Source organism: Amblyomma mixtum, chromosome 3 (assembly GCF_055824585.1).
Source record: "Amblyomma mixtum isolate Tamu chromosome 3, ASM5582458v1, whole genome shotgun sequence".
Taxonomy (NCBI): Eukaryota; Metazoa; Arthropoda; class Arachnida; order Ixodida; family Ixodidae; genus Amblyomma; species Amblyomma mixtum.
The window spans coordinates 357660788-357679936 of NC_143014.1; the positions used below are offsets into that span (position 1 = coordinate 357660788).

At 50.1% G+C, this 19149-nt stretch overlaps 2 protein-coding genes across 2 annotated transcripts in view; one reads left to right on the plus strand and one right to left on the minus strand.

The window, feature by feature from the left end:
• LOC149356447 (G2/mitotic-specific cyclin-B-like) overlaps positions 1-15323 on the plus strand; it is a 66776-nt gene extending 51453 nt beyond the window's left edge. The window contains exon 8 of the mRNA XM_089584186.1: positions 14966-15323. Coding sequence (XP_089440312.1) covers positions 14966-15067 — 102 coding nt within the window. The 3' untranslated portion in view covers positions 15068-15323. The remainder of the gene's footprint in view (positions 1-14965) is intronic.
• Positions 1-19149, minus strand: part of LOC149356446 (G2/mitotic-specific cyclin-B-like) — a 283637-nt gene that overhangs the window by 87889 nt on the left and 176599 nt on the right. The gene's annotated exons all lie outside the window — the stretch shown is intronic.

The window sequence follows — 19149 nt, forward strand, 5'->3', positions numbered from 1 at the left end:
AATATAAGATCAGGCCACCTGGTCAAGGTTAGCCCGTAGGATATCTGGGAATATTTAAGAGCGCTACTTCTTCCTGAGCTGCGTTGGCGTAAGCGGAAGTGCGAGCGAGGAGCGCAGGAGCGGGTGAAATCACGGCGGGAAAGAAGACTGCGCGAGGAGGGAAGAGAAGGAAGATCGAGTTACAGCTACAGCGCTTTTTGAGGCATGCACACGCAGGCTTTCCAGGTAACAAGGTGGCCCACTCCCTCACCCGAGGTCTCACTTTCCGGGCTGGAGTTGGACCCCCTGTGCTATCCCTGGAGCGTCTGCTTACCTTCAGAGATACCGAGATACCCGGAGCATTTACGCACCGCCGGCTCCCTTCCTAATCCTAACAAAGGCCTCCCACTGGTGCCGACTACAAACCAGTACTGCTCTCATCCCTATTCTCTGTCATATCCACTACCCCTATAAGTTCATCTCCTCCTGTAGGCTCTGCAGGAAATCGGGAGATTTCACGTCCTCCTCAGAAACCCTACCTTCCCATGCCTTCCATCCCCGACCCCGGCGGAGTCATACTGGTAGACTCTCCTGGCCAGCTCCGCTGCTGCTGACCAACGCCGGATATTTACCGACGCCCTCAAGCGGGTAGCCCTCCATGGGTTGTCCTTTGCCCTGTGAGGGCAGCCCCCTAAGCGTTGCCTCGTGCCATGTAAGGGGGAGGGGGGAAGGGCGGGGCTTGCCCACATGTTTTCGGACGCCAAACGCCGCCGCCATTCGGCAATGCATGTCCGTCATGCTGTCGCCTATCTTTCAAATACGTCGACACCTGAGCTTGTATTTCGCAATACCTTTCATCGCACCGAAGTTTGGGCCAGTTGGTATTGATCCATCTTGAAAACGTAGCAGCACGAAAAAACGAGGACAAAATAGACACAGGTACGACAGGACATATGCTGCACTTCCAACTGAATTTTATTGCGAAAACCAAAGCTTAAGTACAGCGCTACTATCGTCCCGGTGGAAATCAATCTCAATGGTCCAAAAACGCCAGTTCGTCATCAAGAAGAGACAAGGAAGCGGTGCTAACACACTGACCACCTGCTTATCTAATGTGATATGCCTCAATAATCTCTTTCCATCCGATCCTTTCCATGCCCAAGAAATTCCATGCCAAAGAATTAAGTAGCGCTGTACCTAAGCTTTGGTTTTCGCAATAAAGTTCAGTTGGAAGTGCAGCATATGTCCTGTCGTACCTGTGTCTATTTTGTCCTTATTTTTTCGTGCTGGTACGTTTTCAAGATGCAGACTAGTGAAGACTGCCTCAAAATGTGTGCGGATCTGACTGACGTGTGCGAGGTTGTGCAGCCTGAAAGCGGGTCGGTCTCGAATGACTTGCTCGGGTGGCCTGCCACGATCATCGGTTGCACAAATTGCAAATGCCATGGCCTTGGTGTCGAGCGTGTGCAGAGAAAGCACGACTTTGACGCAAATGCAGGCTAATATCATTGCCAGCAAGAGGAATTTCCCTCCGAGTAATATCCTTGTGCCGTGGTGCTCTTTGGCCACAGGAATTCGCGCACATTAATACATGTTCTCTGAAGACGTCATAAATGTGACTGTCTGTAAAAATACAAAGACCCCCGTGATATTTGGTGGGAGTGCAGTAAAACCTCGCTAATTCGAACTCTGTTTATTTGAAATCCCGCGTAATTCGAAGGTTTTCGGCGGTCCCAACAGTTTGCATGCAATATTTGCCGGATAATTTGAACAGCCAGTGCGCCCCTATCCGGATAATACGTTGGTTTAAACTGTGGCCTCCGTGATTTGTGCAAACTTGCCAGTCTCTGAGGCCAGTATAGTTGAGTTGCCGGAGTGGCAGCCAGGTGGCACTGTAAACTGTAACCAGGTGCCACTAGCTCACAATTTTTCTGGCTCCGTTTCCGTCGTTTCTTTGTCGGGCCCGTGGCAGGCACTGCTCGTAGTGTTTTGATTGTTGGTGCCGCGAGCGAACATGTTCTGTGCTTTGCTAGTTATTATTGACCACGTGCGCGGCGTTGGTGTAAAGAAAATGCCGAAGTACAGAACTCTGACTCTCTGCCAGAAAGTGTGCCTCGTTGAGGAGGCTGAAAAATGGACGAGCTCCAAAACGCAGCTGGCGGAAAAGCACAATGTGCCTTTATCGACCCTTTCGACGATATTGAAAAATAAGGCGAAGATCCTCGAGGCCTACGGCAAGACGCACTCGACGAAGCGGACAAGGATTCGTCTTCCTACGTATCCGGACGTTGAAGACTCCCTGATAAAGTGGCTGCAGCATGCAAATGCAGCACACCTGCCTGTGAACGGTACGCTGCTGCGCGAAAAGGCCGATGAGCTTGCACTGCGGCTGGGCCATGAAGCATTTAAGTGCAGCAACAGCTGGTTTTCCAGGTTTAAAGAGCGCAATAACCTCACGTTCGTGACGGGTGCGGCGAAGCGGGAGCGTCGACACCAATGTTGTCGAGAATTGGAAAAGGCATACATTGGCCCCGCTGCTTCAGCAGTACGCAGAGGACGATGCGTACAACTTGGACGAGGCCGCGTTGTTTTATAAAATGCTGCCACCGAAGACGTTTGCCCCAAAGGATGCGGTAGTCACTGGGAAAAAGCAACCGAAAGACAGAATAACCGTTCTGTTTGGCGCAAATATGTCCGGCAGTCACAAACTCCCGCTGCTGATCATCGGAAAAGTGGAAAAGCCTCGGTGCTTCAAGAACGCACGACTTCCTCCTAAGGATGACGTGCTGTATAGAAGTAATAAAAAGGCATGGATGATGGCAGCGCTGTTAGAGGAGTACGTGAGGCACCTTGACCGTAAGTTTGCTGCCGTGGGACGAAAATTTGTTTTCGTTATTGACAACTTCCCAGCCCACGGCGACATCCGGAACTTCTGAAGGAACCAGCGCACAAAACACAACGGACAAGAAAAAGGCGGTACACGACGGACAGGAGCGCTGAACTTCCATTGCCCTGTTAATTTTATTGCTAGCAAGGGGGAAGCGAACTTTGGCAGAGTGCCAGCGCTTGTTCGGTTGTACAAGCCTCGTTTTCAGTATGTTCGCCTTATGTGCCATGGGCGATTGGGGCGGACGCCGTCTACTGCCACTCAAAAGCCGGCGTCTTGTTCGCGCTGAGCGCGTGCTTCCGTTGGCGTCCGACCGCTGGGTGGAAGCATGGACGACACTCGCAAAGAAAAAAAGTTTTTCGCTCGCAATTTGTAGCGCCGGTCCGAAGTCATAGCCTTCATCGGCGTTGGCTGGGATCGCGCTGACAGTGCTTATCCGTATTTTCGAATTAACAGGGCTCTAATTAACGAGCATTTAGATGCGAGTTCCGGAGGTTGCGTGGAAAAGAGGGTAGGCAGCCGCCAGCGCGGTCGCTAACCCCTACCCTCCGGTGCCGCCGGCCACCGCGCCGGTGATGGTGCCATTTAAGCTTTACCCACTCTTCCAAGGTTTTATCTAGTTCCATCTTCTGTCCGCGTTTAGGACGTACGCAGCTAACTATGCGGAGGAGGTGCTTTTTTTTTGGCCACATGCTGTGTGCCAAGCCGCCCAGACGCGGTGGCGCGTAGTTCGAATTATCCCTAACGGAACCGACTCGCTTTCAAATTAACGGGCTTTTTTATACACAGATCTCTATGGAGCTTGGCCGGACCAAGTAGTGTAGTTCGAATTATCCGAAAATTCGAATTATCGAGTTTTGAATAATGAGCTTTCACTGTATACGTTGCATCTTCACTTCCGAAATAAAGTTGTAAAGTATGTATTACCAACTAGCCCAACAACAAGTGTTGCTCAAAATCCAGAACTTGACAGCAGTTAGGCTTGTCTTCCTGCCGCCGAATGTTACAGCTGTATTGCATTTATGGACCAAGGCGTTATTCTGCAAGCGAGAAATATTTATCGCTGCCACTTGCTTAAAAGGATCTTGTTGTGCTATGATAACGGCAAACAGTATTCCATGGACCTACTGGGTGCCATTTGCCTAATCGTGTACGCCTGGAAGCAGGTGGAAGGAGGCATGATCAGGCGTTGCTTTATGCATGCTGGTTTTTCCAAGCAGCAAGATGACTGTTCCGAGGATGCATCTGATGCCAGCTGCACACTGCACGATGAAGGGGAGTCATTGTGTGCGCGCATGACCGACCTCTACGAAGAAAACTGCGGCGGGAGCAAAGGATTGACCTTTGCGGACTATTTGAGCGCCGAACTTGATGTGCAAACGTCTTACGCCGACTTAGGAGAAGTATGCGACAGTGGGCCTTCCAACGAAGGCGATGTTGAGCCTGCCCGAGCACCAGCTTTAGCTGCAGTCGTTGAGTCACTTAACGTTGTGCGCAGTTTTGTGGAGTGTAGCGGTGGTAGCAGCGAATTGCTATGCACTGTAAGTAGACTGGAGGACGCGGCCTACGGAGCGGCTAACTACCGCGCCAAGCAGTCGCGCATCGATGACTACTTCAAGTGACGCAAAATAAAGGTGCAGTGTTGATGCAGTCACGTTTCGTACGTTTATTTCTCTTTTTTCGTCGATTTTTGATAATTCGAAAACCCGGTTAATTCGATGATTTTTCGCGGTCCGACGGACTTAGAATTAACGAGGTTCTACTGTATGTATATCTGATGTATGCCCCAGTTGCAAGTCGGTCACGAGTGAATGATGTCCCCTGTTGTTGCAGGTTCGTTGGCCCGTGCAGCCCAAGTTCCTGCGCCAGCAGCCCTCGGTGACGCCCGAGATGCGTGCCATCCTCGTCAACTGGCTCATGCAGGTGCACTTGCGCTTCCAGCTGCTCCCCGAGACCCTCTTCCTGACGGTGTCCCTCGTCGACCGTTTCCTGCAGGTGAACAGTGTGGACTTCCAGGATGGCATCACTAATGGCCACGTCATTGCAGAAATGCAGTGACCACATCGTTGTGCCGAATGCGCCAAACTGTGTCAGACCGAATAGGCTGCTAAAACAGAGGCTTGAGCAAGTTGGTAACTCATTTTCACCGGAACAGCGCGCACTAAGACACGGACACGAAGGGAGACACGACACACACGAGCGCTGACTTTCAACTGGTGTTTATTGTTTGGAACGAGGCATATATACAGCTCCAACAACACAAGGAAAACAAACCATCCATTCATAGATTCATAGTCAATTCATGCATGTCGCACTGAACATGGACGATAACAACATTATCATTTTCCCTTCACTAAAAAATGCCCATTCTTTAGAACCGAACGATAAAGAGGGGCTACTGACGCATGTGTCTTTAGACCAGGCGATGTGCGCTGCTTCGATTATTTCGCGTGTTAATTGGTCACCGTGTTTACTTAAAATTTGTGTGCGAGTGAAGTCAGGGTGGCAAGTTTTGCGTTCAGTCTCTACAATGGATCCCGAGATGCCCTTTTACTGTGTCATGCACGTTATTATAGTGCTCCTTCAGGCGTTCATTGAGGCATCTCCCCGTCTGACCCACACACAGCTTGCCGCATGACAAGGGAATGGCATACACTACACCTTCTTCACATGACACGAATCGATTTTCATGCTTGATGTCTCATTCTGTGGGAACGAAATCAGTGTTAACCATTTTGCACATCTTGCCAAGCCTATCCGGAGCCGAAATGGGGAGCAGGCAGATTCAGTGACGCGGAAGGAAAAAGAAAAAAACTACTGTTGTGCCTTACATTCATCATTTCTCCCCCAGACTAAAGAAGATAGCGAATAGAGCACGTGTTAAGGTTATGTTTTCGGCTCCGGATAAGCTCGGGAAGATGTGCAAAATGGTTAACTCTGATTTCGTTCCCACAGAATGCGACATCAAGCATGACAATCGATTCGTGTCATGTGAAGAAGGTGTAGTGTATGCCATTCCCTTGTCATGCGGCAAGCTGTATGTGGGTCAGACGGGGAGATGCCTCAATGAACGCCTGAAGGAGCACAATAATAACGTGCATAACACAGCAAAAGGGCATCTCGGGATCCATTGTAGAGACTGTGAAAGCAAAACTTGCCACTCTGACTTCACTCGCACACAAATTTTAAGTAAACACAGTGACCAATTAACACGCGAAATAATCAAAGCAGCGCACGTCGCCTGGTCTAAAGACGCATGCATCAGCAGCCCCTCTTTATCGATCGGTTCTAAAGAATGGGCATTTTTTAGTGAAGGGAAAATGATAATGTTGTTATCGTCCGTGTTCAGTGCGACATGCATGAATTGACTATGAATCTATGAATGGATGGTTTGTTTTCCTTGTGTTGTTGGAGCTGTATATATGCCTCGTTCCAAACAATAAACACCAGTTGAAAGTCAGCGCTCGTGTGTGTCGTGTCTCCCTTCGTGTCCGTGTCTTAGTGCGCGCTGTTCCGGTGAAAATAGATAAGCTGCGCCATCCTGATAAAAATTAAAATTGCACCAAACTGTCTGCTTTCAAACTGGACGGCACCGTGTACCAGGTATAAAGGCAGACTTAAGCTGTGCCTCTTTGACAGAAATCACTAGAGATCACACTAAGGACAAGCTCTGCATGCAGCCGCTCTGATGAAAGTGCTTCGAGCAGCGTATGCTTGCTCTGGTCCGTTAGAATTTTCCCTCGTCACAGCAGCGAGCGCCTGTGCAGGGAGTTTATGATCGTGCTGAAAACAGTGGAAGAGACAGTCGCCTCCGTAGTTACTCGTGGACGTGAACTAAGAGCAGTACCTCGTGTTTAACCTGACTGTCATGGTCAGCTGACACACTTTGTACGTCGCAACGCACTCAACACAAGGAACAATGCACACAGCACGAGAAACAACTCTGACTGAAAGCTGGCTTGGGCGCGTCGAAGTATCCCCGGCCCCTCCACGTGATGTCACGTTGGGCAACATGGACGTGATTTCCCTCTCCACTGTTCTTCTCTCCTGTGCTCGTGCTGGAGGCAGGACATTTAAATATCGCGCTTTCGATTGGTGATTGCCCCACTTAGCCAAAATTAAAAAGTAACTGCACACCCATTATTAGCAATGACACTACTTCAAAACCCTAGAAGGTTAGCCGATTCGAAAACTGCCTCAGTGTCCTTTTAATGGTGTAGCATATCTTTACATCACTCTCAGACTGCTCTAGCGTTTTGTCAGACGAATAAATTTTTAAACGGCTACATTTTACGGAATGACGCATTAAAACACTTTTTCACAAGCTCCAAGTGCTCCATATTGGAAATTTTATTGCTCCGAGCATTGCTTCAAATTGAATTTTACCAGAAATGGAAAAAAAAACCAGCACATTTATTGCGAGAAATGTTATTACAACATAATTAACTCTGCTCATTTTGATAACATTCTGATAAGTGCTTGCTAGGCTAACTGGGCAGAGCGCAGGTGGCTGCATGCATGAGGGAATACTGAGGTGTGTTCTTTTTTTTGGTTCAGGTATGGCTAATATGTTATAACAATCTGATTGGTTTTGTATCATTATGAGTGGATTGCACTGTATGTAATTTAATCTTGTGTAAAACAAGTCCCTGTGCACTTGAATTGTATTGCGGGGAACTTGCTAGAATGCATGCCATTGCCTTGCCTTGACATGAAGCTATACAGTAAGGTAAAACTATTTATCCTGCCTATCATAGAAGTTGAGTTACAGGGTCTCGAAGCTGCCACTTCACAAACGGGGAGGATTTTCCTGTTTCTTAAGTGACAACTTCAAAATCCTACAGCTCAACTTCTCTGACAGGCAGGGTGGTAATTTTACCCTTATTGCAAAGCTTGATGTCAAGAGAAACCAGTGGCATGCATTCTAGCAAGTTCCCCACAGCGAAATTTCTTTAAAGCTGACGGCTGAAATTTGCAGAACATACCGTGTTTACTCGCATAAGCGCAGTTTAAAAAAAAATTGACGCAAATTAGGGGTGTGATCATTACGGGGGTAAATTTTTTACCAAAAATTTTTGACTACCGAAAACGCAAACAAGTAGCAGGCAGACAACCCTTGTCACGCGCGCGCTACCCGCGGTTACGCCGCTAAACGCGGTTATCACGAACCGAACTTGGCAATCTTGGCTTACGTCGTTAACCGAGAAGGTAGAGTGTGAAAAGCGCACGAGCTGGCCCGCTTCAAGAACATACTAAATCATGTTCAAAGAGCAACGCATCAAAATAGGCAGTGTGTATGTGCTGCGCGATGGCGCTTTTATGCAGCCTTTGATCTCGTCCGATGGCGTAGCAACAGCGTATAACAGCAATGTCCCACGGTGCTCAAGCTATGCATTTTACCGCCGTTTCGCCGAAAAATGTCTGGTGCCTGCCGCATCATTGATGTACTTAGGTGACACATTTGCAACGCTCTGAGCACTGGATTCCACGCGCTTACCTCAATGGGGCCGCCCGCGAGTGCGGCGGACGACTGCGCTCTGTACTTCCTAGTCGTCGCTAGGCCTAGCTTGTTTCGTATCGAAGCCACAGTGGACGGCGCTTTTGAACTGACCAATGCTATAATGAATTCTGCTTATGGCGCTGCCTTACTGACAACCTAATTGTTCCATACTAAAAGAAATATATACGTTCGATTTCAGTGACTCCTTAGTAGAGGAGCTGGTGTGCAAGCAGATCGGGTCACTCGCGCTGCAACGTATCTGTGAACGTAAAACTAGCTTGTATCGCAGTTAATACTCCTACCAGCAACTCTGTACAGGCCAGCGATCCTCGAAGCGGATTCATTTTTGACATTCCCGTATCCCAAGGCTTATTATTTACGAGAACAATAAGGTTTAGCCGGATCATCGCGTCACTTCGTTCGTTGCACCGCAACCCAGAACGGTGGCGAGCCTTGTGACAACGGCGAACCGTGATTCGAGATAACCGCAGTTCGGTATCTGTGATTAAGCATAAGTGCATTTAGACTGCCCGTGTGACTGCAGGTCAGCCAACAGGCGGCTGCCGCTGCAATGCTGACAGAGCAAGATGGTCATCTGCACGTCCCATCTGTCAGACAGATAGCAAGTACGATCGTTGGCTAGACTCGACATAGTCGACAAATTGCAGCGGCAAGTTCGCGGTGCGATCATTATGCAAGGAATGAAAAAAAAATGAATTTTGCTAACAAAATTCAGGGGTGTGATCATTACGGGAGTGCGATCATTATGCGAGTAAATACGGTATTGCCTAAATGAACTGGGACTTGTTTTCATCATAAGTCTGACTGTGCCCACTGCAGGGCAAAGGCATCTCCCGTATCTCTCCAACGGACCGTCTCCTGTGCAGCTGTGGCGAGCGTACTTGTTTCACGTGGTGCGGCTGAGACGCTTGTGTTGTGTGTCCGTGTGCGTGTGCAGGAGCAGTGTGTGAGCCTGTCCAAGCTGCAGCTGGTGGGTGTGGCGGCCCTGTTCACGGCCAGCAAGTACGAGGAGAGGATGGCCCCCACGCTGGGGGACGTGGTGTACGTGACGGACGGGGCGTACCAGGGGCGGGAGGTGCTGCGCATGGAGCAGCAGATCCTGCGCGTGCTCGACTGGTCCCTGGGCCGGCCCCTGCCCCTGCACTTCCTCAGGCGCAACTCCAAGGCCGCCCAGGTAGGAGAGCAGTTCGCTGCAGGGGGACACCGCATGCCTCGTAGCATGGTTGAGGTGTCCGCTGACACAGGGTGCCAGTTATGCACCTGTCCTTTTTTCAGAATCAAGTCTGCACTGTCTAGGCAGGTTGGGCGCAGTCTCAAATACCAACTGCAGTGTTGTTGATCTTGCAGTTGTCTTCTTGGTAGTCTCTTTTACAGCGCAGCGTGACCAGTGTTTAATGTGCCACCTTGGCAGCTTTGTCGCTGCTGTCGGCTGGTGTTGCAGCATGGTGTTGAAAAACTAGTCAGTGGTTTTTCTGGGGTCTCAATGCTCTCTTCTTCCAGCGTGTGCTGGCCTGAGTAGAAGGTACACAGATGTGCAAATTCTTGTTGATAGTATGAGTATAGAAAGTCATGATGTGCAGCTGATGCAGCACGAGATATTTGACAGCCCTGTGAGGTTAGAGCAACTACTGGATGTCTTGGTGTGTTCCACAAGGGTGCTCTGGTTGGCAGCGCCCATGAAGCGCTTCTTCCCAGGCTGGTATTACTGGGAATGGAGTCGCAGTGGCCCCATGGTTCTCCTTCTTGTGCTGTGCAGGCGGATGTGCTGGAGCACAGTGTGGCCAAGTATGTCCTGGAGCTGAGCCTCCTGGACTACTCCATGTCGTGGGTGCGGCCCTCGGAGCAGGCGGCCGCAGCTCTCTGCCTCGCCCTCAACCTCAACCTGATGGGCAAGGAGAAGAGGTGGGGAGAAACTCTGCTCTGGCCTCTGTCTCTCTCTCTCTCTCTGTTTCAGTCTCTCTCTCTCTCTGTTTCTGTCTGTCTCTCTCTCTCTCTCTCTGTTTCTGTCTGTCTCTCTCTCTCTCTCTCTGTTTATGTCTGTCTCTCTCTCTCTGTTTCTGTCTCTCTCTCTCTCTCTCTCTCTCTCTCTCTCTCTCTGTTTCTGTCTGTCTCTCTCTCTCTCTCTCTCTCTCTCTGTTTCTGTCTCTCTCTCTCTCTCTGTTTCTGTCTCTCTCTCTCTCTCTCTGTTTCTGTCTCTCTCTCTCTCTCTCTCTCTCTCTCTGTTTCTGTCTCTCTCTCTCTCTCTCTCTCTCTCTGTTTCTGTCTGTCTGTCTCTCTCTGTTTCTGTCTGTCTCTCTCTCTCTGTTTCTGTCTGTCTCTCTCTCTCTGTTTCTGTCTGTCTCTCTCTCTCTGTTTCTGTCTCTCTCTCTCTCTCTGTTTCTGTCTCTCTCTCTCTCTCTGTTTCTGTCTCTCTCTCTCTCTCTCTCTCTCTCTCTCTCTCTGTTTCTGTCTCTCTCTCTCTCTCTCTCTCTCTGTTTCTGTCTCTCTCTCTCTCTCTCTCTCTGTTTCTGTCTCTCTCTCTCTCTCTCTCTGTTTCTGTCTCTCTCTCTCTCTCTCTCTCTCTGTTTCTGTCTGTCTGTCTCTCTCTCTGTTTCTGTCTCTCTCTCTCTCTGTTTCTGTCTCTCTCTCTCTCTCTCTCTCTGTTTCTGTCTCTCTCTCTCTCTCTCTGTTTCTGTCTGTCTCTCTCTCTCTCTGTTTCTGTCTGTCTCTCTCTCTCTCTCTCTCTCTCTCTGTTTCTGTCTGTCTCTCTCTCTCTCTCTCTCTGTTTCTGTCTGTCTGTCTGTCTCTCTCTCTCTCTCTCTGTTTCTGTCTCTCTCTCTCTCTCTCTGTTTCTGTCTCTCTCTCTGTTTCTGTCTCTCTCTCTCTCTCTCTCTGTTTCTGTCTGTCTCTCTCTCTCTCTCTCTCTCTCTCTGTTTCTGTCTGTCTCTCTCTCTCTCTCTCTCTGTTTCTGTCTCTCTCTCTGTTTCTGTCTGTCTCTCTCTCTCTCTGTTTCTGTCTGTCTCTCTCTCTCTCTCTCTCTCTCTCTGTTTCTGTCTGTCTCTCTCTCTCTCTCTCTCTCTCTCTCTCTGTTTCTGTCTGTCTCTCTCTCTCTCTCTCTGTTTCTGTCTGTCTCTCTCTCTCTCTCTCTCTCTCTCTCTCTCTCTCTGTTTCTGTCTGTCTCTCTCTCTCTCTCTCTCTCTCTCTGTTTCTGTCTGTCTCTCTCTCTCTCTCTCTCTCTGTTTCTGTTTCTGTCTGTCTCTCTCTCTCTCTCTCTCTCTCTCTGTTTCTGTCTGTCTCTCTCTCTCTCTCTCTCTCTCTGTTTCTGTCTGTCTGTCTGTCTCTCTCTCTCTCTCTCTTTGGCAACCACTGGCGGTTCATTTTATTTTTATGCCACTGTGCAATCAACGTGGAACAAGAAACAGCCCCGCCGCGGTGGCTCAGTGGTTACTGCGCTCGGCTGCTGACCCGAAAGACGCGGGTTCGATCCCAGCTGCGGTGGCCAAATTTTGGATGAAGGCTATATTCTAGAGGCCCATGCACTGTGCTATGTCAGTGCACGTTAAAGAACCCTAGGTGGTCAAAATTTCCGGAGCCCTTCACTACGGCGTCCCGCATAGCCTGAGTTGCTTTGGGACGTTAAACCCCAATAACTAAGCAACGAACCAAGAAAGAACATTCCACCCGAAGAGTGGTAACTGTTTGGCAGCAGTGAAATGTGAAAGAAGCCTTGACTAGCAAGCTCCTTTAAGGAGTACAGACGCCTAGTTTTGGTGCCATGTGTTCTTCTCTAGATTTATGCGGAAGACACTACTATGCACGAGTGAGCATGTCGTATTTGCCTACGACCACTAAATAATTTATAATCTAATTTCTTGTCGTACTGTTTCAGTTTTGGTTTCAGCAGCTGAACGATGGCTGTGGTGTCAAATGTGGTTATATGTGACGTGAGGCATGGAAAAACTGCGATATCGCTGCTTCATCATTTTAATTGACTGCAGCGCTGAAGCCAGCCTGCGTGAAGTCTGAATGGCAGCAAATGTAGAAGCGGCATTTGCAGTTTTTGATGCCTCACCTGACCTATGACCTCTTTGACGTCAGTCATCGTTCGGCTGTTGAAGTCAAATCAGCATGAAAAAAAAATTTGATTATAAATTATTTAGTGGTCTTACGACAGTAGCGCATGGTATTCTGTGTATGATAATGCCTTACGCCTCATTACAGAGAAGAAAACACGCACCCAAAAATTGGATGTCTATGCTCCTTTAGAGTACATTGAAGACACCTTTACTCTAGCTTAGTTTTGGCACTTTCGTAATGTTTAGATAGAGTATTTCGCTGGTTTGTTCTATGTCTTAAGAGACGAAGAAGGTCATTGAAAAAAGTTTTTATCAATGTAGTCACAAATATGAAATCTTCAGGGAAAATCTGTTTGCATGCTGATTCAAAATGTCGTTTAATTTTACGTACAAGTACTCAGGCAATTGTGCAATATGTTATGTAACTTCTTGTCGAGAGTTTTCAACAAATTTTCCTGCTGGGAGCTTGCTAGATTGCATGCCATTGGTTTTTCTTGACATCAAGCTTTGCAATAAGGGTGAAATTGTTCTGCCTGTCATAGAAGTTGAGTTAAGGGATTTTCAAGTTGTCACTTCAGAAACAGGTGTAGTTGTTCTTGACGTTTGTGAACTGGCTACTTCAGAACCCTTCAACTCAGCTTCTGAGATGGAATAGGATAATGATTTGACTGCATAGCTTGATGTCGAGAGAAGGGGCGAGTGCTGCTGTGTAGAGTCTCTCTCTCTCATCCCGAACAACAGGTGGGGCTCCCTGATGTCCCACTACGGGCGGTACTCGGAGGGGGACCTCCGGCCCACCATGCAGCGCATGGCTGCCCTCCTGCTGGATGCACCCAGGAGTGCCCACAAGGAAAGAACACCTCCTCAGGGAGATTAGATTAGATTATGCTCAGTTGTGGCTGACCGAAGCAGCTGCTGAAGTAAGCTGCAAGGGGAAACTTGAAGCTTGGTCGGATCAGAGCACACCTTGTCACTGCATCAGTGCGTGCAAGTCAATGCCACACCACCACCATCTAAGCATTTCTCGCAGCATGGCATTGCTGGGCATACGTAGCTCAAAGCAAGACTCGTGTGGGGGGGTGAGAGGTAATAAAATTGCAGAATATTTCTGAAAATGTATTTTCAAAATTTGTGGACTATTCACCACTCTGCAAAGTTTCACGCTTCTAGGCTCGGTATTTCACATGCAAGACCAATTTATGCTGTCCACATTGCCCAAGTTTGAGCCAAAGTCAGCACCAAAACTGCACTTTTTCCATGATGAGCATGCAGCTGCCATCCCATGCATGCGGTCAGAGCCACCTTTTTGTCGGGTCTTAAAGAGTGTCTTTCCACTATTTAGCTGTGTAGCGAACATCGACTATATGTTTATCTTTAATGCGAGTTGTTTGAGTTCATGGCAGACAGGATTATCTCCTGTATAAGCTGTGGATAGGTCCAGAGCCGCAGTCCTCTGCAGCTCGGTGACATTCGGCAAGCAGTACGCTACTGGTCTGCCATCAAGCCTGGAAGTGTGCTTCTCTGCTCTGGGATGTTTAACAGCACCGTCATATCTGGGGTGCACTCCACAACACATTTGAGGACTTTGTGTACTGCGAAAGGTGTCTCGGCAGCTTTTTCAGCAGATTCTTGCCGGGCATAAAAGTTAGTTTTTACCTTCACACAATGAATGCCGCTCCCATTTAACCTGTTCATGGCCAAAACAGTGGTTCCATCCTGTGTGCTGTGCTGTGGTTGTGCCTTTTGGAAAAAAGCAAGGTCGTCTACAGTTAATCCCAAATTCGCCACTTTGTGGCCCCTCATATATGGCTGATGTGTCACTTGGGGATGTTAGATGTCACAATTCCTATTTATGCAGGTAAATCTAGTTCATTTGAGTCCATTTGAGTACTCAGTAAGACTGGTATGGCTGCAGTTTTTCTCTATTGAACATTCACTGCACCATATTGGTGAATAAATGGGCTTTCTTCATGACTTTTGGCAACTGTTCGCTTTTTTTCCATGTTCCATTGTTTGGTTGAGCTGAACAAGGTTTTTTCAGTTGGCTGTTGCAAAGGGAGCGGGAGGTCAGAATATCAAATTCAAGCATGCGGGTTGCTTGGATTTTTATACGAGTATGTTGATCATGGCTGTTGAAAAGTGGCACACAAAGATGTGTGGCGGTTTTAATGCATTAGTTGTCCCCCCGCCATTGTCAGACTGGACGTCATCCCAACCTGCCCACCAGGTTGTGAGCTGCCTAGTTTCTGGGCAGCAACAAATTCTGAAAATCCGAAAATGTAATGTGTGCAAATGTCGGCACCGTCAGAACATAGCGGATATTTGCTACGGCAGCTAGCAGTCTGAACATGATAGTGGACTGACAATTGCAAGGACACTGACACGCATGCGTTAGAAATCTAATGCTATCTCATCCCGCTCTTAGGCGGGCCTCTGCGTCCCCATAGTGGTTGTCATTGTTTTTCTTGTTCTTGTCAGAATTGGTGTGTGAGCTTTAACCTTGGTCCCGCCCCCCTTCTGCAGGCCCCCTATGAGAAGTACAAGAGCAGCCGGCTGGAGAGTGTCAGCACCCTGGTGGCCTCCCACACCACCGCCAAGTTGTGCAAGATGGCCGGACGCACATAGACAAGACACCCCACAAGAAGTGTTGCAGCAGTGGTGGACAGTGTTTGGCACAAGTGTGTGTGAAAACAGTGCAGGACCATGACACTGCAGTGGGCAGACAACTTCGCCCTTCTAGTGCACAGAGGACAGAAAGTGCAGCGCCTGAAGGGGTCAGAATCCACGACTCTTGTAACGCGTGTGAGCAGTACGTTTTTCCCTTCACCTGCCTCCAGATCGTGGCCCATCAGGGTATGCCTCCTCTGGGAGCTGATGAAGGGATGGAAGAGCTGGCATTAAAGTTTTTAAAGTTTTATCCTACAATCTTGCCTTGTTGTGTCTTGCATCAGCTGAAGGTTACAGTGCAAAGGATTTAGGTGTGATTGCAGCCGGCAGTGAAGTAGACCTGTGGACAGCAGTGTTCTAATGGGCTACTTGGCTTGAAAACAGCTCCTATATTTTGCCACCAGATGGCTGCAGGTAGCATCAGAAGAAAGGAGGTGAAGGTTGGCTGAGGCGCCCTGAGCGCTGGTTCTGGAAACGCTGCCAGTGAACGGTGTCTCCTTCCTTGGTTCCGTGACAATATGCAAGCAGGAAAAGAACTTGAAATACAGGTTGCCACAAACTTTTGCAAGCAAATTCGGGTTTTTTCACACAACAGATGTCCGAGGCCTGGCCACAGGGTCTGCCCCCCTCCCCATTTTTTTCATCCTCATTAAGATGGTTTGGTTTATTCGGGTTTAACGTCCCAAAGCGACTCGGGCTATGAGGGACGCCGTAGTGAAGGGCTCCGGAAATTTCGACCACCTGGGGTTCTTTAACATGCACCGACATCACACAGTACAGGGGCCTATAGCATTTCGCCTCCATCGAAATGTGACCGCCGCGGCCGGGATCGAAACCGCGTCGTTCTGGTCAGCAGCCGAGCGGTGGCTTGAGGGAACACATGCCAAGGTCGCGATGGCCTGCAGTTCTCTGAAAGTCGAGCTGCGACTTTCTTCCAACCAGGAAAGCTACGAAATTAGACTCTGCTCGGAAATCGCGTCAGATACCTCTCTGATCTTAACCTCTCTGAGTTAGGTCGTTATCTGTTGCTTTTCATTCATTCTTTTTACCTGATTGTAAGATCGCACGTGCCTCTGCCTTTAAAAAGCCACGAAGTTTCAAATAAAATTTTAGTTGCAAGTACCGCCCTGTGTCTGTGTCCTCTTCTTTCTCTGTCCCGTGTCCGAACACCTGGGGATCAGCTCTACTTTTGTGGCCGACGGTCTCTCCTACGTGGGCCCACGGGCCGCAAACCACCCCTAACCGACCAGCTGCCGCACTAGGCCTCGCGCCACCGTGCGTTCACCTACCACCTCACCCACAGCGAGAGCATGGAGGTCCAGGTGCTCGGGGAGACCATCAACCCCAAGGACTACAATCCCAGGGACTGGACTCATATCCTGAACCTACCCACCCGCCAAAAAGATGCGCCGAAGATCCAGGACAAGGCGAACGCTAGCGCCGGCTCACGACCGACACATTCCATACACCAAGCGTCCCAGCTGCGAGCGGCGCGTCTCGCGGCGCAAAGGTCGCAACGCCAGCCACCGTTACCTGCGGGCGATTACAAGATTGTCTTCCGCTCGAACGGAGGCCTTTCTTTAACCGAGCTTCAACCGCGCCAGCTTCGCCTCGCCCTGATAGCTGCGACCAAGGACATCCAAGATCCAGACGCCACCCAGTTGCGCATTCACCCCATAAACAACCCATGCACCATGAGCACCCCTCACCAAGCTGACGCGCTTCGCCTGGTCGCCATTCAACAGCTCAAAATTCGAAACCAACCCTACGCTGTCAGTGCCTACATCGCCCCCCCCGGATGGTGCAGTAAGGGGAGTTATTACCAACGCCTACTGGGAGGAAACCCCGACACAGGTTCTAGAAGACCTCATCGTGGGCAACCCTACGGCCCCCATCATTGATGCACGCCGCATGGGACAGACCCGTTCAATCCTCATTACTTTCCGGGGGGGCCCGGTGCCCAGAACCACCTCCTACGGAGGCGGCCTCCACAACTGCACCCCCTACAGAGGACACCTCGACGCATGTACAAACTGCCGTCAACCTGGACACCGTTCGGACGTGTGCACCCTTCAGCGCACACACAACTGTCCAAGGTGTGGCGTCCCCCACCCACGAGAGGACACTCCGACATGCACCCCAGCCTGCATACTATGTGGAGGCGCCCACATGACCGGCACTAGAGGATGCAAAGGCAGGGGACGCCGCTCACCACCCGCCTCACTGCAACAGCACATCTCCCGCACACCGGACCGAGACGCGGACCGCACTGACGTGCGTCGGTCCAGCAAGTCGCGTTCATCATCTCGCCGCCGCCAAGACCAACAGGCTCGTCAACTTTCCTGGGCGGACAGAGTGGCCGGCAGAGTCAACAATGCCAGCAAGCCCCCGGCCCCTCCGCCCACACAGGTGGATCCCCGTGACCGGGAGCTCCAGGCCCTGCGAGACGAGGTGAGTCGTCTTACCTCTCTTATCCAGACCCCCACCTCCGTCCTTCCACAGCTTACACCAACCGTCCCTCCCGCCCAGCACACTCCACTACCTCAAACAACAACAGAAAACGTGGAAGAGTCCGTCTCCCAATCCCCACCCTCACCCCCACCCAAGAAAAAACGAACAACAGATCCCACACCCGTTACCCAGACCGACCTGACATCCCTCGAGGCCCGCCTGGATGCTAAACTCGCTGAGATGGACGCGCGTCTAGAGGCAAAATTCAATCACCTCATCGACCACCTCTCCCAGCGGTTCGAGCAACAAATTGAAGCGGCATTTACGCGCATGGTGCACACCCTAGAGATGAGCCTTGCACAGTACGACGCCCGCCTCCAAACAATAGAACAGGCCCTTCCCTCGCTACACCTCAATCCGCCGCATCAATCCAGCCCACCTACCCCACAGAACTCCCCAACCAACCCACTTGCCCTCACCCCACCAAAGCTCCAGTATGGCGGGGCTCCCTCCTAATTCCTTATCAATTCTTCAGTGGAACTGCTGCCGCTTCCGGGGCAAGCGCGCACCCCTCTAACTCCTCCTCCCCACACTTCCCACGCCCCACATCCTTCTCCTTCAGGACACACATAGCCCTGCCACACTTCCTAGCTACACATCTGTTCACTCGGACGCCACGAATACACCCAGGGCGTCCACACTCATACATCGCTCCATTACACACCAAACCCATTACATCACCTCCGAGACGCCCTGCGTAATTACAGAAATCATACAAGATACACACTCACTACCATCGATGTTTGTCGCCAATATATACCACCCACCATCTCACCCGATGGCTTCATTGGAAACGCTACTGCGAGATCTCCACCGTCTTGCAGGCAAGCATCCATTGATTATCGGAGGAGACTTCAACAGTCAGCATACTGACTGGGGCTACCGCACCACCACTGGACGAGGCCGGCGACTCTGGTCCTTGGTACAAGAGCTCCGCCTCACAATACACAACAACTTTAACACCCCCACGAGGATTGGTAACAGTGTCAGCGCGGACACCAGCCCGGATTTGACACTGAGCCGCAACCTTGTTGGTATTACGTGGGCCACAACGCGTCATACATTAGGAAGCGATCATTACATCCTCTCCGCTACAGTACCGTACAAGCAAAGACAGGCCCGTCACCTTACACACAAAATCACCAACTGGGATGCTGTACGCTCCGCACGGGCGGCCCTCCCTGACGCTTCCATTATAGACATCGACCAGTGGGTGGCATCACTCATGAACGATGTCTCCACACACACGCGAACCCTTGTCACAACAACAGATACGCCCACCCTCGACACTCGCCTGGCCCACCTTTGGGAGGCCCACCATAGCATCCTAGAGCGCTGGAAGGGGCAAAAGCTCAATCGGACCCTTAAAAAGCGGCTGGCCGCGCTGCAAACACAAATTACTGAGCACGCTGAGGAGCTCTGCCGATCAAACTGGGGTCAGATTTGCGACAGTTTGGCTGGCAATCTGTCCTCCAAACGTAGCTGGCAACTCCTCCGTCACCTAATTGACCCCACGCAATCCAAAACAG